Source organism: Phaethon aethereus, assembly GCF_964289735.1.
Source record: "Phaethon aethereus genome assembly, chromosome: 12".
Taxonomy (NCBI): Eukaryota; Metazoa; Chordata; class Aves; order Phaethontiformes; family Phaethontidae; genus Phaethon; species Phaethon aethereus.
In genome coordinates, this window is record NC_138588.1 from 10,558,758 (window position 1) to 10,584,418 (window position 25,661).

General features: G+C 40.4%; 1 protein-coding gene across 1 annotated transcript in view; it reads right to left on the reverse strand.

The window, feature by feature from the left end:
- Positions 1–25,661, reverse strand: part of ADAMTSL3 (ADAMTS like 3) — a gene marked incomplete at both ends in the record, with an annotated part of 187,579 nt that overhangs the window by 45,615 nt on the left and 116,303 nt on the right. The window contains 8 exons of the mRNA XM_082004922.1: positions 3,571–3,655; positions 5,112–5,259; positions 6,145–6,349; positions 10,484–10,534; positions 12,169–12,307; positions 14,891–15,002; positions 15,989–16,146; positions 25,110–25,184. Coding sequence (XP_081861048.1) covers positions 3,571–3,655; positions 5,112–5,259; positions 6,145–6,349; positions 10,484–10,534; positions 12,169–12,307; positions 14,891–15,002; positions 15,989–16,146; positions 25,110–25,184 — 973 coding nt within the window. The remainder of the gene's footprint in view (positions 1–3,570; positions 3,656–5,111; positions 5,260–6,144; positions 6,350–10,483; positions 10,535–12,168; positions 12,308–14,890; positions 15,003–15,988; positions 16,147–25,109; positions 25,185–25,661) is intronic.

Consider the following 25,661-nt stretch of genomic DNA (forward strand, 5'->3'; position numbering starts at 1 on the left):
AGCTCTTATAATCATCTGCACAGGTATAAATGATGTACACGCTACAGATGCAGTGGAAAGCATGGCCATGCTGCAGTGTTATCAGTCTAACACTAATGGAAAGGTGCATTCACCTGGCATGCTCTGAAAATACCAGCATAGGATGGCCTGGGAAATGAAGCAGTGACCTAAACTACTGATGATAAAACTGTGACAGAACAGCCCAACCCAACCAAATCAAATCTGAACTGAAAACTGAAATCAGCACAGCCTTCTGCAGCTTTCTAGACTTGGAAAACATGGTGTCTCAATATATATTTTTTTAATTTTCCTCATGCCTGCAGTTCTTGCTTTCAGTTAAGACAGGAAATGCCTAAATCCTGAAAAAAAGGCTGCTCTTGTGATATTTCCAGTCCAACCCTACTGTGCCAAGGGGCCTGGATAAAAGTTTGCAGAAGCATCTAAAATGTTGGCTGGTTACTGGGGCAGAACTTCCAGGACGCTGGCACCCTACTCTGCCCTGGAGCACCACCCTTGCCTGCTCTGAGCAGGTTTTATCAACCTCAAGTGTAACGTGTTGGACAAAATCACCAGCCCATTTTCAGAGAAGCAGCTGTGAAAAATGTGTAATTCTCTATCACCAAAGGCACGATGGAGACAGTTCTGTGAAAATGACTCAAACACAATGAGCAACAACCTTTATGAGAGACACCACATTTCACATTCACTGACTGCAACTCACAAACCTAGTGATTACTTTTTAGCTCAGGTTGCTGAAAAAATATATCAGCTTTTGAAAGCATTTTAGTTTTGCCCTAAGCCAAAACAGAGAAAGGCAGTCGAGGTGTCTATTCCTTTAACTTATGATTAATAAAAAGGATGCAAAAACCTGCTGGAGCTTCTCTGCGAATCCCACTGTAACTAAGAAGGCTCAAGGGAAGAACGTTTAAAATAATGATTGGTATCAACTGTCATCACATTCCACAACTAAAAACTAAAAAGGTCAGACCTACATTTTTCTTGGCCTCACTTTAAGGGCAGTCATTTTTTTATTTTGCTAATAATAAAAAAAAGAAGCTTTTGAACATTCCCCCTCTATGTACATTCAGGACACCAGCCGTGGTAGACCACAGTGGCAGAAGTATTTATCTTCCACAAGCTACTTTTGGCACATCCATCATTTGTGGGTTCTAAAACACAGCTGCATTTATTCTTTTATTCATTATCAACTAAAATATCACACGAAAGCATAGAAAGACAGTTGTAATAAAAGGATGGACTAGAAGTTGAGATTTCATATTGTGGTTTAAGTTTGGATGACAAGAGAATAACTAAAATTAAGAGTGATGGCATTTTACCAAGGAAATTGTAAGCCTCATGCCGGGCAGAGGTGGGCTACGAGTTATCACTGTGCCATGTGTGAATTACAGAAAACAAACTTAAACAGATGCAGACCAGAGGAAAAATCTTGTTATAATTTACTCCAGGAGAAGTAGCAACCTATTGTTACACTTTCTTTTTAATTCTGAACCCTGACTCAAAAATCTCACTCCAGCTGGAACAGTCAGGGCATGAGATTTAAAGTATCCAGTGAGAAGTTGCTCTGTTTGCAAACCCCTGTCCACAGGACCAACAGGCAACCTGCAGAAAGGGATGAAGTCAGGGGTCAGTTATCTCTCATTTCTCCTCACCTGCCAGCTTCCTCAGAAGGACAGAGTAAGAGCAGCTGGCAGCAGAAGACAGGTAAAAAGAAACTAAAGGGGAATCTGGCTGCAGCACTTGAGCCGGGTCCCAGGAGAGCCCAGAGTACCCAGACTAGGAGAGCACAGCACCTCACCAAAAAGAAGGATGGCAGAGAAGAGTCATCAGCAAGAAGTGGCTGGAGAAACCTTTCAGACTTAGGTGAAGATGCTTCTGGAAAATGTGAAGGAAAGAGTGTCCGGACAGGATGAGGATCATGAATGAAAGATGAAGAAAATCTAGGTCTCGGAGTAAATGAAGAAGAAAATCAATCCAGGAAACTGCAGAACTGCGCAGCCGTGGCAGGACATGCACCGAGAACTCAAACACATGGCTGCATTCACGCTGTGAGGCTGCAGCGGAATACATCGGTCATGTCTAGGAAGGCATGAATAACTGCTTTCTTTGTGAGGACAAGGTACAAGGGAACTCATTACAAAGTTTCCGACTCAGCTCTATTATATTCTAAATATACTCTGAACTAGCGTGCTGTGTCCCAGCCGGTCCTCCCTGCTTGTTCTGTCAGACTGCTGCTGAAGGATCCTAAAAACCTAGAGACTACATTAGCTCACAGTTGCCACAGCGTAACTTTGTAATGCTAGAGATCATTTTCTTTATAGCTTCATGCTGGATCCTCTTCAGAGGTGGCCTCATATACCTTCCTTCTGATATGCTGACGTTCAACAGGCACATTTGATTGCATCACCCCCTTTGACAATCACACTTTGTTTTTATAACTTTGCTACTACCCTGCCTGAATTCAGGGCCACCAATTTGGAGAGTGAAATAACTGCTCACAGTGGGTTGACACTTGACTTGAGAGGCTAGCACAGTGAAAAGTTTAAAGTACAGTCACCATAACTATACAAACACCTGTTTGGCAAGAGGTTTCTTCTGTGAGTCAGTGCAGGTGTAAAGATTTTATTACTCATGATCACACCTGTTGGTACACATATGCCAAAAATCGGGAATAGCTAGATGGAGGAAGAAAAATAAGAAGTTATAGGGCACACTCCGCTCTCAGAGCAATATAAATCCAAAGTAACTTCAGTAAGCTCATCTAAATTATTTTAAACTAACATTAGTACAAACGAGGGCAGAATTTGGCAAAGCACAACAAAATACTGTTCAAAATCTCTTGTGAAAACCTCATAGAAAGATACTTCTTTCTAGAAAGTTATATACTATATATTGAATGTATTAGATACATCTATGTATGAAACGTGCACAGGGGATATAAGCAATTGTGTGGATGCCCTGACATACAAGGGACAGGAACAACTGTAGCTGGATTTAAGTTATGCTTTCACCCCCAGCTTTTAAAGGGACTCACAAAATCCAGATGTTATTTCACACATACACACGTGTAAAATATCACAACTTATCCCCATAGATTCAGCTAAGCTCGGAGATCAGCAGGTTTTTCTTTCTTTATGCATTGGTCCCACCCCTCAAGGAAATCTTGGCAACCCTGCAAAGTACCTCTTAATTTTTAATACAATCACTGCATTCTTGAGGTAACAGCAATGACTGGGATAAAACTGAATTCATTGAATTTACATCTGCTGAAATGCTTCCACATGCATTAATTAGGGCTTAATTAGGCTAAATTAAGATCCCTTTGCATTGCTTGAATAATATAGGGACACTATAATAGAGTATCTCTGTGTCATCCAGAACAGGAGCCCCAGAAGCAAAGATACTGAGATGTAAAATTAGGAAAAGCTCACAACACAACTCATCTCCCAAGGAGGGCCAACTGTCAACGCAAGCTGCATAGCAACAGTCACTCCAGATGATCTGCAAAATATGCCGGAAATGTTTCTTCACTGTAAAGGACAATGTACTTACGTTGGCTCTTCCGAGACTGTTCTGGTCTCTTCCATTTCATGTGCCTGTTTAAACCACGGCAATTTTGCTTCCACGGGATTTTTTTCTGATAGAGAAAAAAAACCCCAACAACATTCAGTGATTCCTCCAGAATCAAAGCAACATGTAGATGTTAGCATTATTCACCTTATAAAGCCCTTCACGCTTTACGTTGCCTATTGATCTAATGCTTTTGAATAAAAATATGCTGGACAAGATGACATATTTTACTACAAAATTTCTTCATGATGTTTGAGGTCCATTCTGACGCCCCTTTTTACTGAGAGGGTACCAGTAATGTAATTTCCATTCCTGTTTAATCTTTTACTTCCTTCCCACATCTCCCCAAATGCAGGCAGTTTCTAGTAGATTGTAGCTTCTATCTCAGTGTAATGGATTATTGTCATAAATTCTGTTTATAGCTGAAAAAGAAGCCAGAGGAGAGCAAACTTACATTGCTCTGCAGATAGACTGGCTGCATTAGAAGATTTTCACAGAAAATGTTGTTTGTTTTGGGTTTGTTTTTTTTTTTTTTATTTAGCCAACTTTCCTAAAATTGGAAATTAATTTAAAAAACAACACTAGCTTCTTTTATCTGTCTATACATTCTACGTGTCTGTTATGCTTTTTCTTGAAGTACCGTAAGCCAGTTGAGGATCTGTGCCTCCTAGCTTCAGTAAAACCCCAGAAGAAAGTTCTTAAAATTTCAGTGCTAGTTTCTACTTCATAGTTTAACCCTGAATAGCTTTCGGCTTGAAGAATTCTCTAGATCCCTGAGGAGAAACATAGGGTTGTCTACAGATAGCTTTCACTTTTTCTGTGTAAATCTTTATGGTGAGTTGCGATGGTGCGAAATACAACCTTTCAAATAAAAACTGAAAGAATGGGAGTAGTGCCCACTAAAATTTTCTGGGCCCAGAGGGACAGAAATGAGCAAGGGACAAGATATACTAGTTTTCCCCCAACTTCGTTTTTTCTTTTCACCTTCCCACCTACTCTTTTTTTTTTTGGTTTTATGCCTTAGCGACCCTTTTAGAGAATACTTGTCAATTTACATCATTGTTACAGACCTTTTAAACATGCAGAAAAGGAGAAGAATGAAGGAAACCAGTTTGATAACTTAATGAACTGATGAGGCCCACTGAGAATATTGACACATTTAACAAGACGCAAACAAATGAGATCCCAGGTGATATATATGGAGTATGATTCCCATTTCAAGTATTATTGAACAACTCCTCCTCCCCATGTTGAACTCATTAATTCTGCTTTTCCCAGTTTGACCAGGCTGTATAGATTTAGTTAGCATGTTCACCTCATGACAGTCTGGCCACACTATCAGCAAAGAATAGCAGCAGGGCATTTTTCCTAGCACCGATAATTAAAATGCTTGTTTCTGCCAAGACTGAAATAAGTCCTAGTAAATTCCAGCTTCTGGCATTTCTAAAAAAGGTTACCAGGGGCTTTTAATTCTCTTAACAAAAACGTAAAACAATAACAGACCCAGACAAAATTCCAGTTACCTTTTGGCTTGTAACATGGTATTGGCACGATGCACTCTTCTTTTATGTGCAGTTTAAGTTGTGGATTACAGCCACCGACATGTTGCCCACGGTGGTCAATACACAGCACGACGCGGTAACGCAAGCCTCGGCCACAGGTCACTGTGCACTGCAGGGGACAACGCAACCGTCTCACGCTGTTTCTTTTTTATTGTATTTACAAATACTGTTAAAAGGGAAGTCAGAAGTACTGACGATGTGTTCACTAAAGTTTTTCCACGATCACCCAGGTATCAGAGACGTGTGACTTGTCCCTGCACTGCTAGGTGAATAAAGAAAAGGCTGATGCTGGAAAAAACAGAAAAAAGCCTTGGGAGCGCAAGTGATTTCTCGGCGTTCTGTAAAGCTTATCTGATTGGCCACAGTCTGAAACGGAGGTGGCTATGCACTGGGACCATTCTCTCTCAGTGGTCATTTTCAGTTAAAGCTGGGTCAGACGTGCTGCAAGAACGGTTTCTTCACTATGTGGCAGTGATGTCATTTGGATGAACTAAGGAATTATAGAAGTGTTGAACTATCTGACTGTATCAGATAACTACAGCCAAGATAAGTTGGCTTTATGTTCTTGTTACTGTAATGAAAGGTAAGAATGCTGGAAAATCACCCTTGCAGACACGTCAGCCCCTACACAGACATGCCTTTAGCTATTATATGCAGTGAAATATTAAATTTATCAAGAGCTGAGACACAAACGACCTGATTGCAAAGGGGCCTGACTGCTGTCTCTAATTTCTCCTCTGTGTAAAACAGGAATTCAACAATTCAATTCAATAGGCATAAATAATTCTATATGCATTTTTCTCCAGACAGACACATTAACATTTTGATTATCAGCCCAAATGACTTAGTACAAACTTCTCCTAGTAAGTACTATGAATTATGCTTGCAGAGCTATTTTTCTAATAGCCTTGTGCTCACAAATGCATGGTAACGCAAGGCTAGAGACTTTCTCTAGAAAACAAGAATAAAGGTCCAAATTTACTTTTCAACTTACTTGAGACCATTCCATTGCCACCCATTTAGGACAATCAAACAGATTGCAGGTTTGAATGACTTTGGGCTTAGGGGCATACATGCATTTCCATTCTTCCACTTGCAGTATCTCTCCATGAATGGTCTCCTCTACACACACAAAACTTCTCCTCTGAATACCACCTCCACAGGAAACCGAACATGCAGTCCAAGGGTTATGTTCCCAACTGGAAAAAGAACTCACATATATTAAAAATAAGGCTAATTTTAATTCCACTAACCTCTATTAAAAGTGCAAAATGCTGAATCCAACTTCAGTGTCATTAAAACCTTCTGATAGTTTGGTTGTTGGATCCTTACCACACACTGAATATAAATACATTGAATTACAGAGCTACCTTGCATTATTCCAGGCTTAAATTCATGTGCAAAATGAGAACAAAAATAGAACTATAAATTTAAGTACATTTTCCAAAATAACTGCAAATCTTATTCTCATACACGAGTTAAAGAGCCTAAATATACTGAGGTAGATTACTGGAATGATTTTACTTGCAAATAGACTAGATCATTTAAATAGAATATTTTTCACAGTTAATTTACATTGTCACATATACTCTTATTCCCATTGTCAGAGACCAAGAAGCATATGTACTTGAGATTATACGAAGTCCAAAGATGAAGACAGATCTGGCTGTGCTGACTGAGGGTGTTATTACCCATGGTTGCTCATCACTGCCCACATCATGCAGACTACACTTAAAAAAAATCCGTTCATGAAAGAATTTTTATGGGAACTCTAATACTTGCTTTGGGTAAACCCAGCCATTTCATTTCAAACTGTCTTCACCCATAAGAACTGTGAAGAAATTAAATTGTGACAGGTACCATTTGGCTGGTCATCACTGCAGTTCTGCAAGAGTTTTCCACCCTCATTAAAATGTTGTTGAATGACTTTGTATTCACACTTTCCAACTTGCTTCAAGCAGAAGGCAGCTGCTCATCCATTTCAACTGCTTCGGCTAACCTAGCAGATTTCTCCTGCAGCAGGGCGATGCACAGATGAAGGAAAACTCACAAAGCCCTGTCAGCCAGCAGAGCTGTGGGGTAGTAGCCTCCAACAGAGGGATGATAAACAACCTGCTGGGAGGGAATGTCTTCAAAATGGACATCTATCCACAATCCTAATCCTAACTGCAATGAAGATGGAAATTACTGCACCATCTGAAGTGAGAATTACATGGCGGCTTTTAGGTTACAAACTCTGTTTCGCTTATCTCTTGGTCTTAGCATGAATGTACGTTTAAGAACAAAAACTAACTTCAGTAATGTCCTGCTCCTGTCATGTTTAGAGGTAACAAGCTTCTATCACAGCATTTGTCTATAGGTTCCACTCACTCGCATGAAATTTTTCCTCACCCTTCACCTCCTATTTCTTACTCCACCACCCACCCAGATGAAAGCTACACCCTGGGAAATGACTGTCCTGCAGCATATCTTACGGTTCATCAATATCTTGTTAGTTTAAAACTTAATCCTGTTAGAAATTGAGGGGCTCAGAAAGGATCAAGAAAAAAAATTATATCCATTATGAACAATGGACTCAGCAAATACTACAATATCCCACCAAAACCAATTCATCAATAGTAACTTAGCTATCATAAAGGAAGTCATAGTCTCAGAGTAGATGAAGCAAAGGCCTATAAATCAAAGGTAAATTTAAGCAATTACTACCCACTTTCTATGATACAGCAGGTAAATCAAGGACACTTCCTACTTGAAGCAATTCATTAAACTGCCCGCAAAAACATATTAATCATGCTTAAGCTCAACTGAAGAATGAGTATGAAACATACAGCAAGCCATGGAACATTAACCATAGAGTATATATGCAAAAGCATTCAGAACAAAGCTGTGTGCCCAGATACTGATATCATATCACAAGTACAAAATACACTTGATGGGCAACAGTTACACTTTTCTTTGACTTAAATGAACAGTCAGTGTTAAGTCATTTTCTTTAAAAAAAGTCAGGAACTAAAGAGCAATTAACCATTCAATGAATTAGCAGCTCATGGATTTATATATATAAGGCTCACTGTGCTATATGTAATACTAGCCTCGCAAGTGTTTATAGCATGAAGTTTTATAGTTGTTTTTCTTTATCTCATCGGTTTCGAACACACTCCAGATCCCATACTCCCATAAGCATTTTCAAGATGGAGTGAGGTCCATGGCTACTGGGGAAAAGGGGGGTCTTGGGCAAGCAGTCAAGGAGATACTTTCCAGAACCCACAGCTGTCAAGGGATCTTCAACAGTCCAACAAGTCTGAAATAAATGGAGGCATTCCAAAAGCTTTTAAAGAAAATTTTCATCCTGGGAAATTTTTCTATTTATTTCAAAAGAATTCTCCATCTGTAAAAATATTTCAGTGGGGCATTTACAACTCTAGCCACAGGAGAACTCTTTCAAGATCTTGCGGTGCGCACCATGACTTTCCCACAACTTCCTTGTGTGAATGGGAAAGTAGTGGGAAATGCCACAGGACTGCAAAGCAGCCCTCCACATGGCCCTCATGTTATGTAGGAGGTGTGATGGATGACTGCTGGTCAAGGTGAAGGAGGCTGTATAGTTTCGCTCAAGCATATCTACGGTACTTTGGTCTTCAGCCTCCTTTGCAAGAACTGTCGCAGGTTAGCATGTAAATAACAGGCAAGAAAAGAAAGAGCAAAAAGAAAAGGCGGAAGAAGCCCCAGAAGCACTGGCACAGACTAATGCATTGGAGTTACTTGACAGGCACAGCACAGAGAAAATACATCCTCCTGTACTGAAGCAAGACTTGCATCCACGCTGGACCAGATTCACCTCATGATGCAGGTGTGCAAACTGGCTCTTTCAGCTGCTGTTTTCTTTCAGAAATTAAAACAAGAAAAGGTGCTTTTACAGCTTTGTTGTGTTTATGTGCCCTCCCAGTGGAACACAGCCTGTTTCCTCTCTCTGCTTCCTGCTGGCACCAACTCTGAACCCTTCTTGGCCATCTGCTATCTTAACAGTTCTTACTTGAGCATCACCCAGGAAGACCATGATACCTTCTGACAGGACACACAGAGGTGTCAAAATGAGGTGAGCCTTTGTCTGTAGTTCTCAGTGTTTGAAATAAGAGAGCCTGCCTGCAGCTTTATCGCAGACATAATCTATCTCACCACAGTGTCACGCAAACGTGCTGAACACAGTAAAGCACAGAAAGGGAGATTAAATTTCTCTTCCAACTGGTCTCCAAGTACTGAACAGTTCAGAAGATGAAATACTCATGTAAATAAATTGTGCTGAGTTCCAGAGGAGATCTGAAGTACAAAGGAATTGGCAGAAGAAATGGAAGGAGAGAGACACAGAATATAATTATGGAACTTTACAGGATAAAGCTGTAGAGGAAAAAAATCTCAATCTATGTATGAAAGCCAAAGTACATCACAGGACAGCAGATCCACAACAAGCGTAAATTGCTACAGAAATAAACTATGACATTTATATCAGCTGTAATCAGTAGCTCCACTGAGCCGTGCAAGTCTATGATTTCATTCTTATTACTTCATATCTTTACTTCTTTAGAAAAATACACATTATTCATTTCATGACATAATAGAGCAGAAGTTCAACTCAGATAAATATGCATCTAACTCCATCAACTGTAATTCTTTACATTACCAGTAAATCTGGCTCAATGCTTTTTAGTTCTAACATTTTTTCCAAAACATCTAAACCTTCCAGAGAAGTTTTACATTCCTGTGACTGATTTGGTTAAAAAACAAATTAAAAAAAAAGGCAACACACTGTGCTCTCATGACTTAATTTTAGGCAACAGATATTCAGACAACTCAGTATCTTTAAAGTGACATGTCAGCCTTGATGTCAATAAATAGAGTGTATGTCTTAAGAAGAGCAGAAGAATGAGACCTCTCAAGGAAAAAAGAATTTCTAGAGTCCTGTAACATAGGGAGACCTGTTCTTAAAAGAATGTATTCATTGCATACATCTTCAAAATAAAAAGACAGGAATTCATACATGCGTTTTACAGGAGATGCTCTTCTCAGCACAACAGCAGAAGGTGGCTTAGGGGGACAACTCTTTGAGCTCTCTGAAGAGCTTTTCAAGAACATATTAACCTCTGACTGTTAAGCTAATCATCCAGAGCACACTGAAATAAATCACAAGCTTCAAAAATGTGTACAAGATTGTTATAAACTTGCTCTCCTGTACAGCAAAAAGTCAGAAGATGTTCCATGATCTTAGAACTCAAATAGTATATTTGCAGTGAAAATTGTGCTAATGCTGACACATAGGCTATCCTGATTATACATACCGAGGAAGTGGCTGGAAGTGATCATAGGGCATGATTTCTTTAAATCCATCACTGTCAACAAAATAAATATTGCATCATTATTTCTCATACCCAAGACTGTGCATCAAGTACATACTTTTATGTGATCATGCTTAAAGTAAGCAATTCCCCGTGTGAAATGAGGGAATCTTACATTCGTTACACACTACCCTTGTGGGAAACAATGACTCGTATAACCTTGCCTTTTCCTCACAAAGAGAGATCTATTCATCACAGAGTTTCTCCACTTCATACCATCAAAAAAATATTAAATGAGCAAGCCTTCAGCAGAGAAATTTATTATCAGTGATCTTTTAGGTCTGTACTACTTTATTAACAAGAAAATAGTTACATACTTTTATCTGTAGCAAAAACTGCTGAGGATCACAAGTGGCAGTGAAATAAATGCATCACAGGATTAATCCTAGATAGGTCCTGAATGGTGCTCAGGACCCTTCTAGAGCTGTTTCTCTGAACTGCACAGCATAGAGCAGGCATAAAGCCTTACTTCCAATACCAAGAAATACGGTATTATATCCAGTAGTACTTCCCTTTTTCTGCCTGTATAAGCTGAATTTGCTAGGAAAAAGATAATTATGCCCTTTCTTTCCTTAATTTTCCCATTCCAGCTTTGCAACATTTGGCACCCGTTGCCATTAAGCATTACTGAAGCCTTACGCCTCCATATAGTGATCAACTCTCCAGGAAAAAATCTTGAAATTCTGCACATCTATAACTGTTAGAGGTCACTATCAATGATTATGTTCAACAGGAATGAAAGGAAATGGACAGTTTAGCTATAGGAAATGAAATCCATTGAGAGTGTTTCCTTTTCTTCTTGCATATAACTCTAGCTCAGCCAGCTGGCATATTAATGTGAGGTTCTGGGACTTGATACTGTGATGTTATTTTAAGATTCCTTAGCACAGCCAGGAAACCTCACCAGACAATCCAAAAGTTAGTTTGAAATACTGTAGTGCAACTCAATACAATTTACTATAGCCTTTATAATTTGGCAATAATACTCTGTGGTATTTGTACCACAAGTATATTTACTTTGAATGATTTTTTTTTTTCCTCCCCACTTCTTTGTGTAAAAAGCCAAACAACCCCCCCCCCAACTTAATTATTAAAGCGCCTTCTCCACAGTACAAATGAAGAATGAAACTTTTATGGTAGGAAGATGAACAAACCAAGTTAATCCATGTGCAAAACTTGAATGCTGACTGAGAACTGGAGCTACTGTCTGTCTAATGAGAAATCCTGAATGGCAGCATCAATAAATCGAAAAGTAGGCAAACAGTCTTTGCTTCTCACACAACCTCACAAAATCATTGTACTAGTGCTGTACTACTCAGCAAAAGACATAAAGTAGGATTAGCCCTTGAACAGCCAGATTGATATTTACAGTATCTCTGTATAAAGCAAAGTCTCCTATTCTACAACACTGAAGAAGTGCCACAAATCTATCGGCAGCGGTGCCAGACATCAGCCTTTAACGCGTGCAATAATCAGCCAAGATTGTTGATACTTGTTGATACTTGATTGTTGATACCAAGATTGGCTACTCAGCCCTAAAGATTAAGAGAGTTGAAATTAATAAATATGACTGCTGGTTCTTTAGTAACTGACTATACCCCACATTTCAGTTTATTTGTCATACAAACCTAGAAGGGCAGGGATCCATGTTGCATTCTTTTAGCTTGGGCTTTGGTTTCTTATTTTCTGGATAGTAATGACAATAGTGGTCAGGAACAACACGCTTCAGACGAATATCCACGCATTCAGCAGAATTAAGCTGATAGCCTAATGCAGAAACAAAGTTTAATTTATCTCCATTACCAAAATATAAGATCTTCATTTAAGGCAATTCAGCATAACAATTATGTTAACCTATCTTAACACTAGATGAGACTCTGGCACATTATTCTAATAATGTTCTAAGTATAAGAGTAAAAGCATACATCTTTTTATGTGACACAGGAATAAATGTACTGGAACAGCTCACCTGCCACAGAGGCAACCCTACAAAGTCATATGATTCTACTACATGTTCCACAATTTATAACTGCCCTCCCCCAAGGAGGAGTTACCATGTATGTTAGAGAGCTATATTACACAGTCAAGCATGCTAAAAAGAATAAATACTTAAAACAGAAAGCCAGAGGAATTGAAGATGAGATCCAAAAACATTAACTTAAACTGTAGAAAACCAAGAAATAATTTCAAGAACATTCCTAGTTGAAGAGCCAACAAAAGAAAACTTGAAGTAACTACTTGGTGGAAAACAAAACAAAACAAAAAAATCTGTGTGGAGACTGGTTACAATAAGGGATCTGAATTTTATAAACCACTAGGTTGTTTTTTTGGCTAAGAAAAAAAAGACTCATTCAAAAGAGCTGACTTGGACTTAAACTGAGGAGAGGGGGAGGATGTTCTGGTATGTGCAAAGAGAAAAAAGTTTGAAACCACAAGAATTAAAATCCAAATAAAGTCAATAAACTAACAGCACAAGTCCCAGTGTCTACTGAAAACGCTAAGTATCATATATCAATGGCTTCACTTGTGTGTCTCTTGGCTGATTCAAAGTGTCATCATGCATGAGAGTGATAACCGTAAAGAACTAAGCAGTTCCAGTGCTTAAAGCACGTATGTTCCAGTACTTGTAAGTACTCAAATGGACCCACTTGCAAACAAGATAAACCCAATTTTTAAACATTCTTGCTTGTTCAAGCTTGACTGTGCTTTCTGAGATGCCCGTCGCACTTCCCCCCTCCCACACATGGAGATTACAGAGTTAAACGTAGAAGCAGCATCCAAGTGAGGAGTAGTGGTGCACTGATTCCAAGTCTCTGTTGTGAGGAACTTCTTTTACTGTCAGTAAAAGACGCCAAGCAGACAATCTGGATACTAAACCCGCTTTAAGATAACAGGTTAAAACCAGGCAGCTGCAATACAACTTCCCTGCATGCCTCAGTAATATGCCATTAACACTACTACTTTCACGGGTAAGCAGTAGCTTAGTTTCTGTGCTTCTTCAGCTCCTGGCCTCTCTCAGGACTGCCATCAAAAGTGTCAAGCTCTGTTGATCAAGGTACCAGTTTCATACTATAGACATGCAGCTACAAAGCAGGGTGTTGAAAACACTGGCTAATTTCAAAGAGATTGACATGCAGCTATAATCGTCAAGTCATAACACCAGTCTAAATAAGGGTGGATTTGAGCCAGGTAAATGTGTCCCTTTGAGTTCTCCAGTGTTTACATGCAGTCCTCAGACAACTGCGATGCTTTACACTTCTTCCCTTGTCAGATAGGTTAAGGAAAACTTCATAAACACAGCGCAATGGCATCATCAGAGGACATGTATTGCCACTTACAGTTCCAGTAAGAATCACACTTCATGAGGCCATGTGTCTTATAAGATACATTTCCTGTAGGACTACATATGTACACATATATTGTCTGCATTTCAGATTAAAGTGAGGTGCAAGTGCCAAAATGGATGGTCCATCAAAAGATCCCCAGATTCTGCTTGCGCTTTAAACATCTTTAACTCTTTTTACTTATGTCCCAAGTAACTATTTAAACCATATTTGTACTCTCCAGGAAAATGACTACACCAGTATCACCAGTATTCCAGTCTGTTTTTCAGGTGATCCGAGTAATGCTGGCTGAACTGAAATAACTATCTACAATGTCAAACACTCCTCCTATCATGAGACCACGTTCTTTGCAGAACCAGACACGACAAGCTGTGGTCTGGATGAGCAGTAGCAGAGCTGAGCTGCACTTCGTCTAACCATTGTATAAACTGTAGTGTTTAAGCCAGGAATATATGCTGCAGCACATTACCTGTTGCTCTAACTACCATCAGGACTGTCTAGGATCAGACAGCCATAGGTATTGATAGCACCTGCTCTTTAAATTCTATTTTCTTATTCTGCTTTCTGTACAGCTAATTTCTAAATTAAGTGTTCTAAAACTTTCCCTCGACTCTACTACTGTGGCCAGGAATACCTTCTTCCTTCATCTCTGGATTATCCTTACTTTAAAATCTCACTGTATTTCTTCGTTTACTTTCCCCAAATATCCTTGATGAATTATTATTTTCCACTTTGAACATCCTATCTTTATTTCTTAAAGTTGTTACTCAAACTATCACTCCTTAAGAAAGAACATGACTTCCAGCAATATAAGACATAAAAAAACCCTTATGCTCATACTAACTTAATCAACCAACTTACCTGCTACTCTGTCATTTATTTTTCTGAATAACCAGCATGCAAAGAAACACAAGTATTTAAACAATAAAAATGTAGAATGAAGGTTGTAAATCAACCGCATTTAATCTTCAGGTGTAAACACTCCTGAAGAATTACCATTACTTACCTCCTCCACACGTCACTGTGCAGGGGAAGAACTCTGTTTGTCTCCATTGATGACTGATAGGTTGATAGAAAAAGAACTGAACCACGCTCTCTTTTGATCCAGAGTACCTGGTCTGAAGAAATTGCTATTACAACACATGTGTATACTGTACTCCATTGTTCATGTCACTTCAAAACATAATTCATATATAGTAACAGTGCAGAGAGTAATATGACAACAGGAATAAACCTCTAGAAAGTCTAGAGTAATAACCAAATTTACGTTTCCAATAATCAAACACTTGTATGTTGCTTTGTTTCCCAGATTATCCAAGGTACTAATATGACTTTGATTACTGATCCTTGGTTGGCAAAGTTCATAACTGTATTCTGCCTCATCTCTTTATTAGCAAAATTTTAAAAGTTTACTGGAGAGGGAAGTCCATAATTGACGTAAGCACACTGGTTCATATTCAGGCAAGTTTAACCGCACATGTGATATTGGAGATGCAAAACAAACGCTACTGAAAGTCTGTTTCCACAACATGACAGATGAAGCCAAGTGGTGTGATAATACTGAAACACCTGTCATTTCCAATAGAAAACTGCATGACTATCTTCCTTTGGCAGTCAAATATTGATATGTTTCTACAGATAAATAACTGCTTTTACGATGCAAGGCATCGGTATGTGGTCTGGGTGGAAGAGAAACTCGAGGGGGTTAGAAATGGTCAGTAGCTGGATTAGCAACGTCTGAAGGAGATCCTAGGGCACTGCTGGAAGCAATGCTCAGGTTCAGTAGGTGGCAGTCTTCAGTTGGATTAACACCAATCCACCACACGGCACCACAATGTTATTCTTTCAGTAATAATTAAAACAAAAGTCCTGACCATTTTTACCATTAAAGATCCTGTGATGCTTTCCACTACAAAGTCATTAACCTTGTAATATTTGAATTTGCTTGGATATACTTAGTATAAATTATCTCTGGACTTTAATTAGGATCCTTTATATGCTAGCTAAAAGATTTTGTTGTATTGCTACAACCTGATGGACAGTCACCTACTCTGTTGCATATACTTGCAATATCTTAGTAGATTTGTACATATAGACATCCCACCTTAATAATGAAATCTGCTCCAAGAGGTCCCTGTATCTTTATGATTTCCCTGTCTGTACTCTTCTGAAATTCAACAGTTGTATTTTCTACGACAAATGTTCCAGGAGCATTAAAACTGTGCTCTCCCTTGTCTCCTTGTAGCGTCTTTGACTCTATAACTAAAGAAGAAACATGCAATTAGTAAACTTTAAGAGGATATTTTTTGCTTTTCAAGGAAGTCAAAGTAATGTTTACAACTTTGCTTTGCAAGTACATGTAATGTGTGCATTAAAAAGCCACATAGATATTAGCTGCTTCAAATTATAGGCTGATGCATGCATGACATGCCAGCACAGGAGTATCTGCCTGAACACACTATTCTCTCACACCAGAAGCACTTCTGAGACAGTTTTTCCTACACCAAGTACTCTATGTAGTTATAAAGCAATATATTCAGCAGGACAAGCTGAAAGAAACTCACTAAACAGATAGAATCAATACACAGAAAAATCACTCACACTTCCATGCAACTCAAAAGCCTAGCAATTTCAGCAATCAGTCTCCAAAGCAGCCTGATTGGCGTCAAACTCAAACACTCACCTCAGTACCTGTACCACTCTACCCATTCCAGAGATCATTAGCTCAATTTTTATATTTCCCACGTGAGAGAAAAGCAAGGCCAGGAGGTGGGTAGCTGCAGCACTGCCAAAGGGATGTCCCTTGCTCAGGACAGTTGGTGGTGAAAACACTTTTTGAGCTGTTCTACATTCCTTGGAAACAGATTAAACTAACAGCCCACAACCTCCAGAAGACAGATGAATCAATTTAGGATTGAGACAGTTCCAGCAAACTGACTGAACTATAAGTGGACATAACTAAAGGAAGGTATTCATGATGAAGGTAGAATTTGGGGGTCTGCATAATACAGCAAGAGGCATGACTTGAAATACACTGGTCTGGTTACAGTCTATCAGGGCACTGCATGGGAAAGGCATGAACCTCAGATGAGCTCCAGGTTAGCAAAAAAGGAACATTTGATGAGCTATAAATACCTACTTTCTCCAGCTACCTTGCCTTTTTTGGTACTTTAAACAGAGTTACCAATTCAGGCTAGATAATTTAGGTTAAAAGCATCTGTTTTTACCTGCACTGAAAACATACTCTGAATACTGCAGTCCATCATCACTGTTTTCTTCCTTAGGTCTTTTAAAATACAAGTGCATTCTGGAGCATCCCCAACAAAAAGAGTAAAGAAGTTCTAGAAGAAATTAATTTCCTTGAAAAGGTACCAACATTATCCGAATTTCTAAGCATTAGGTTCCACTATGCTCATAGTTGTAACAAAGATCACATGCATGGCTGGAAGGAAGTTTAAGGAAGGACATATTCCTAGGAAATGACTTTACGTTGGTCACAGGGTAGGAATCTAGTGGTGAATCGAATGTACTTTGTCAAAGAGAAAAAATAAATCTCTGGGAATCAAAGTGCCCTACTGTCCAACCTGTTTCCATCAGGAACAAATAGATATAAACAAATCACACAAAAAGCAGCAAGTATCTAGACTATTACTACATATATTTGTTTGTCACTTTTATGGAAGTTTTCTTTCCTGATTGCATTACAAAATAATCTTTTAAATATCCAGAACTCAGCATTCTTGGATTAAGCTTCTGCAAGCCTTGACCCCAAACTTACACTGCTTAGCAGTAAGTAATAATGCAAGGGAGTTCTTATCCTGTCATTTTGTTGAAGAATCACAGAATACCAGGTTAGCAGGCACATCAAGGATCATCTGGTCGAAATTGTCTTGGCAAAAGCATGGTCTAGACAAGATAGCCCAGCACCCTGTCCAGCTGAGTCTTAAAAGTATCTAGGGTTGGGCAATCCACCCTGTCCATTTGAGTCTTAAAAGCATCTAGTGTTGGGGAATCCACCACTTCCCAGGGAGATTGTTCCAATGGATGATTGTTCTCATTGTGAAAATTTTCCTCTTGGGTCCAATTGAAATCTCCCCAGGAGTAACTTGTACCCATTACCCCTTGTCTTCTCCATCTGACTCCTTGTAAAAAGGGAGTCTCCATCGTCTTTGTAACCACCCTTTAAATACTGGAACATGGTGATAAGGTCTCCCTCTAAGCCTGCTTTTCTCAAGGCTGAACAAACCCAGTTCTCTCAGCCTTTCCTCACGTGGCAGGCTTCCCAGTCATTTGATCATCTTTGTGGCTCTTCTCTGGACCCTCTCCAGCCTGTCCACATCTTTTTTGCATAGGGGGAACCAAAACTAAACACAGTATTCCAGGTGTGGCCTAAGTGCTGAGTAGAGTGGGATGATGACTTTATCTCTGCAGCACACTGTTCACTCATATTAAGCTTCTTGGTCCACCAGGACCCGCAGGTCCCTTTCCACAGAGCTGCTCCCCAGCCATGCAGATCCCAGCCTGTGCTGCATCGCACAGTCAATGCCTGTCAGTTTGTAAGGGTCAAGCTCCTGTAATAGTTCACATACCAACGCTTCCTTCACTGACAGCAGGTCTGTGTTTGCATCAACCTGGATTTTTGTTCCCAAGGCCTGGAGCCCAACAGTGCTGGTAAAGACAGAGGTGAAGAAAGTGTTGAGAACCTCTGCCTTTTTCAGCATTGTTAGCGACTAATTCACCTCTCCCATTTAACAGTGGACCAATTCTGTTTCTGCTTGTTGTTTACATACCTGAAGAACCCTTTATTGTAGTTTTTGGCATCTCTGGCCAATTTCAATTCAAACTGAGGTTGTGCTTTTCTAACTGTATCTCTGCATACTCAGGAAATGCCCTTGTAGTTCTCAAAAGGTATTCATCCACTTTTCCATCTCTGGTACACTCTTTTGGTTTTGAGCAGACTCAGAAGCTTGCAGTTAAGCCAAGGGGGTCTCTTTCTCTAACTACTTCCCTTACCTTTAAAGGGCATGAACTGTTATTGTGCTTCCAGAAGAAAGTTCTTGAAAAACTCCTAGCACTTGCTAGCTCCTTTATCCCCCATGGAAGCTTCCCATGGAATCCCTCCCAACTGAGCTCTGAGCAAGCTGAAGTTTGTTGTTCTAAAATCTAAAACCTTTGTCTTACTACTAATCTTCAGCATGCTCAGCAGGATCCCAAACGCCACAATACTATGATCACCGCAGCCAAGCCTATCGCTAACCCAAATATTAAAAAGCAGATTTTCTTGTGTAGTGAGTCCAGCAGTGCCTCATTCCCAGTTGGCACATCTTGCATTTGTATGAGGAGGCAGTCCACTATGCTTTCCAGGAACTTAATGGATGACACATGAGCTGTTGTATTATTCTTCCAACAAGTATCTGGGTAGTTCAAGTCGCCCATAAGAATCAGGTTCTGTTGACCCGAAGCTTGCTTAAGTGACCCAAATACGGCTTCACTGGCCTTATAGTCTTGGTTTGCAGATGCCTACTGTAAGACCCCCCTTGGAGACAACCCCTCTGATCTTAACCCAGGGGCGTTTGATAGGGCTTCCGCAATTGTCACAGTTGACTTCTATACACTCAAGGTTCTCCTTACCATAGAGTGCGTCTCCTCCTCTTGATCTTCTTCCCTGTCTTTATGGAACACCCTATAGCCATCCATCACGATCCTTCAGTCATATGAGTTGTCCTACCATGTTTCAGTTATTCCTATGATATCATAACTTTGGGCATGGAGCTCCATTTACTCCTGTTTGTTCCCCGGGCTGCATGCATTGGTATACATACACTTGAGGTGGTTGGTCTTCTGGTTCTCATCTTGGGGGGCAGCTAATTAACATTTGTCACTGCTCAGATAGGCCTGGCTTATTCCCCCATTGATTGCAATGGCATGAGTGTTGCTACTCTGGACTCTGCCCTCCCCAAGTCCTTCAGTTTAAGTAAGAGTCAAATCAGCAAATCTCAAGTACTTCCTGCTCCACATAAAGTCAGTAGGACCCTCAGGAGTAGAGGATCCCTTTGAAACTAAAGTTTAAGATTGCAAAGCAAGACATCTGGCTGATGCAAAAAGATGTTAAAGATGTTAATGTGGTGACCTGAGCTGCATTACTTCACAGTACTTTTCTAATAAAAAAAAAATTTTGTAATAAAAAAATAATTGTTACATTTTTCTAAGCACAAAAGAAGATTATTGTTCAGCAGCTAACAACATAACTCTCTGAAAGCTGACATACATTTATGTTAGAGCTACACTAGCTTTGAACCCAAAGCATGTGTTTATTTGCAAGGTCCAGCTATGGAGTGATGGCCTGTATCTCTGGAGGTCACAGAATCACTAAGGTTGGAAAGGACCTTCAAGATCATCAAGTCCAACCATTAATAGCCACCATGTCCCCTAAACCATGTCCTGAAGCGCCACATCCACACATTTTTTTGAACACTTCCAGAGATGGCGACTCCACCACCTCCCTGGGCAGCCTGTTCCAATGCCTGACCACTCTCTCGGTGAAGAAATTTTTCCTAATATCCAATCTAAACCTCCCCTGGCGCAACTTGAGGCCATTTCCTCTTGTCCTATCACTAGTTACTTGGGAGAAGAGACCAACACCCACATCGCCACAACCCCCTTTCAGGTAGTTGTAGAGAGCGATAAGGTCTCCCCTCAGCCTCCTCTTCTCCAGACTAAACAACCCCAGTTCCCTCAGCCGCTCCTCATAAGACTTGTGCTCCAGCCCCCTCACCAGCTTCGTTGCCCTTCTCTGGACACGCTCCAGCACCTCAGCATCCTTCTTGTAGTGAGGGGCCCAAAACTGAACACAGTATTCAAGGTGCGGCCTCACCAATGCTGAGTACAGGGGTACAATCACTTCCCTACTCCTGCTGGCCACACTATTTCTGATACAGGCCAGGATGCTGTTGGCCTTCTTGGCCACCTGGGCACACTGCCGGCTCATATTCAGCCAGCTGTCAACCAGCACCCCCAGGTCCTTTACTGCCGGGCAGCCCTCCAGCCACTCCTCCCCAAGCCTGTAGCGTTGCATGGGGTTGTTGTGGCCAAAGTGCAGGACCCTGCACTTGGCCTTATTAAACCTCATACAGTTGGCCTCTGCCCATCGATCCAGCCTGTCCAGATCCCTCTGCAGAGTCCTCCTACCCTCCAGCAGATCAACACTCCCACCCAACTTGGTATCATCTGCAAACTTACTGAGGGAGCACTCGATCCCCTCATCCAGGTCATCGATAAAGATATTGAACAAGACCGGCCCCAGAACTGAGCCTTGGGGAACACCGCTTGTGACCGGCCGCCAGCCGGATTTAACGCCATTCACCACAACTCTCTGGGCTCGGCCATCCAGCCAGTTCTTTACCCAATGAAGAGTAAACCTGTCTAAGCCACGAGCCGCCAGTTTCTCCAGGAGAATGCTGTGGGAGACGCTGTCAAAGGCTTTACTGAAGTCCAGGTAGACAACATCCACAGCCTTTCCCTCATCCACTAGGCGGGTCACCTGGTCATAGAAGGAGATCAGGTTGGTCAAGCAGGACCTGCCTTTCATGAACCTGTGCTGGCTGGGCCTGATCCCTTGGTTGTCCTGCAGATGCCCTGTGAGCACTCTCAAGATGAACTGCTCCATGATCTTCCCCGGTACAGAGGTCAGGCTGACAGGCCGGTAGTTCCCAGGATCCTCCTTCCGGCCTTTCTTGTGGATGGGCGTCACACTGGCAAGCCTCCAGTCTTCTGGGACCTCCCCCGTTAACCAGGACTGCTGATAAATGATGGAGAGTGGCTTGGCAAGCTCCTCTGCGTCACGTCAGTGAAACTTAGAACAGCTGCTCAGATTTTCCCAGAAGTGTGTCACACAGGGAGATGAAGAGCTATTCCACAGCACAATGGACAACTTCCGATGCAATATATTCCTTCTCAGTAGTATCTAGTGCTTGTCATCACAGGCTTCTAAAACAGCATGAAACCAAGCATCTAGTGTAACACATACGTAACGAAAATTCTTATTAGGGAGCAGTTCCTCCCCCAAAAAACTACTTTATTGATATCAGAGCAGTGACTGGGAACAAAGGTTTCACCAAGTGGCTTATAGGCAAAGTTTAGAAAAGAATTCACCAAACATTTATTTGTTCTGCAGGGTCCTGCAATGCTGGAGAGGTGGGAAGTTTGACTTCAGGAGTAAGCTTCCTCATCCTACATCAGGGAAACATTTCCTTGAGAAGTCTTTAGGATTCCAGATGTGCAGAGTCATAAGGACGGAGAATTCTCTTGAGTGCTCACCTGTTTCTGTCCCTAACAAGATAATCACTGGTGCCAAAGACCTGTAACTGTCTGTCTTTGTGTTACTTCCCTTACCTTGATAAAAAGAACATTTTCTCCGTAGAAATGCCTTGCCCAGCTGTGGATGGAAGACCCACTGCAAAAGCCTCCCATACCCTTCGTGGGAAGCAGGAGGAGGGCAGCGTGGCATGGGGAGCCTGCTGCAGATACCTCACTGTGCAGGGAGATGCATGGAGGAATACCCCAGGGAAATTGCTCCTGCTCCCAGTGCAAGGAGGAGAAAACCATGTTGCTACCCAAAAGCTCTTTATTTTCCATGTGATGCATTTGCAGATAGCACAATGCAGGGGCCTGAAATAAATCACGTGTTCTTTTCAAAATGCAAACAACATTGTCTTCCTCTTAGCATCTGTCAAAAGACAAAGCAGTGCATAGATGGGTAGTTAAATACTGTCAAGTAATGCAAAGTCCTGCAAGCAGAGAAGTTGACAACAGGGGAAAAAAGAGTTCCAGTTCCTTTTAGCGAAGTTTAACCTCCCTAGGTTCATGAACTCAGTTATCTAGCATTAGCCACTTGTAAAAATATTAGCTTCTGGTTTTCCTGTTTCTTCTGCTGGAGGATTAATTTCAGGGTACTTTCAGTCTTTCTTTTGATTCTAATGCTCTCAAAACAACTGCTAAAAAAGCCATAATATAGTCCAAAACAAAAACAAAACCAACACAATGAAACATTTTATTCATAACCATTTTTGTACTAATTATTTGGTTGTTTTCCATCAAATCATTCACAAAACCCAAGCAGACAGAAGTACAAGAGGGACCTAGTTGTAAAAAACCCAAAGTAACACCTTTGCTCTCTGGTGAATCTGTTGCCTGTCTTAAAGTATCCATACACACAAACAAAATACTTATTCTTACCAGCTACAAAGAAATGTAGTCTTTCCTAAAACACTAAGCTGCTGATTGTAAAACAATGTTCAGAGCATGTATTTGTTTCAAATCTGTTATGCGCTACATCTCCAACCACATTTCCATTTTTGATTAATCCAGCAGCTGTGTTTCCCTGGAATGAGAGCAGATCATAAAGCCCAGGATGAAGCACAAAAGAACACAAGATAAAGGGAAAAGTGCCAGACACTCCAGAGTGCTCTTCGAGCGTTCGCTGTTGCTGCTGACTTTACGTGAAGAGCAAATATATACTGGCAACAGGAGTCAGTGTAAAATTCTACAATAAGTAGTCCCTGCTCCACCTGTTAAATTCAACTCCTTACAAGCCAGGAAGAGCGTCTCTGACAAACGGAGCCTATAATTATAAGTGATTATTTTTTAAATTCTGCCTTTAATTATACCAGCACACCCACATGGAAGTCAATGAAGTTGCAGACCAAAGATCACTTGATATTTTCTGTTACCTGACAAACACCCACAAACATACAATCTCATCCCAAAGCACATCCCCTAGAATGTTGGTTCTTGAAGGTCTGGCTATGAAGCCAGGAGCAATTTCACTTTCCTCCCCACAATAGCTCTCATTTGTTTTTCACCTCTGTCATTTTAAATATTTTAGGTAACAAATGTCTAAATCCTCACAGATTTGCAAACAGATGTGCTGGGGAAGTGGTTAAAGGAACATTTCAAAATTCTCATCCAGCTAGAGAACTAGCTAACAAAGGTAATGCCAAGCCACAGCTTCTTTACGGAACCACCCTGGGTAGGAAGCCAGGAGCACTCTGTACTTAGTTACTGAGTTGTTGCTACATTCCTCAGGAGCTTTCCAGAAATCCCTCAGGAGCCACTGAATCTAGTACTGAAACAACAACTTCCTTCTGCAGAACTACTTAAGACAGACCAAGAGTCCTGACCTGAACTGGTCAGGATCATGCCTTCACACATTCCTTGCGACAGTTTTACATGAGTATTATTTATTTCAAGGTAAGTTCAGCTTTGTACATTGTTGATATCAGTGTAATGCCTAGAAGTTATTGTCACTCTGGAGCTGCTCTGCAGTGGAAGTCTTATTCCATTTTTTTTCTTTGAAAGAAAATGACAATATATTCTTCAAAGCAAACAAGTAGATGGGCAATTTTCAAATAAAACACATTTCTGTCTTCTATCTACATATCTCAGAGCAGTAGAAGTACTTTTTATTTCTATGATTCAGGCTAAGTCTTCCACTTTTACTAATAAAGAAATTGCTCAAAATGTTAAATGAATGGTTTTTCATTGCTTGGTATGGCAGTCCCACTTATCATTGAAATGATTAGTTTTTAGGTAAAGTAGGCCTTTAGGTAAACCAATTACCATAGATACTCCCATCAGCCTTACTGAGGATGTTAGGAAACAAACATCTAGTAGAGTAGCAAACTGTTCCTCAATGATGGTATGTAATGAGCAAAAGTATTACACGGAAACAGGACTTGTGTAGTCTATTTTATGTAATTTTTTTCCTTACCTCATTTTTATCTAATTACTTTTCCTTGAACACTGCTCACTGACCAAGAGCGACTTCAACTGGACTATTTAAAATATCTTAGACTCTTCAACAGAAATCTGGCACTGCGTTACATGCTATCGATCCCACAGTGCTATCGATCCCACACATACCTCTTTGAAAGTAACTTCTATGTAATTGTTTGCATGTAGTTTAAGAGCACACCATATTTTAAACATCTTATATAAGAATTACTTGGTTTAAATCAATTTAGAAACCACCAGTATGTATACTATTCCTTTTGACTAAGCAGACTTCCAGCATTCTGTAGGACTACCTCCAAGCTGGATACTAAAGATGGGAAGAGGAATCAAGGTCATGATCTTACCCATATTCCCAAAGTTTGGATGAGTGCAGCTACAAGGTACTGTTTTTATCTTCTGCCTATGAATAAATACATAACACAGCTCAGTCATACCAAGGTGTGCTGGTCCTTTTAGGGTAATTCTCACACTGCGACTCCCATGTGGTACAGCAATCACGGTTTCTTCCCCTAGGAAAATTAAAGAACTGTTTTAGAAGTTATCTTGCATCAGGGAATTTGCACATCACATAACTAGACTGAAAACTGTCAAATGTGTCTAAGAAAATATTAAACAGGTTTCACAATTTTTCTATTAAAAATAATCATATATTATTTTATTAAGTACAGTATACTGAGTCTGTTTGCTATGCTATGCAACTATTAAGACCTACGAACGGACTTGTAAATCTTTCTTGCTGTTGGAAAATTATTTGCTATTAACAAAAACAACTGAAATGTCAGTAGTGTATTAGGAACATATTTACACTCTGTTGTCCTAGTTTTATTTCCTAATCACTGAATTGACATAAGGAGTCTGCTAAGTAGTACTTCCCCCTTACAAAAATCTGCAGCTGTTCAGTCTCATTTTGCCCGCACCTCATTTCCTGCTGCAGGTCACAACTTTAATAAGTGGCAGGACTTACAGGAAATAAATCATCTACTTAA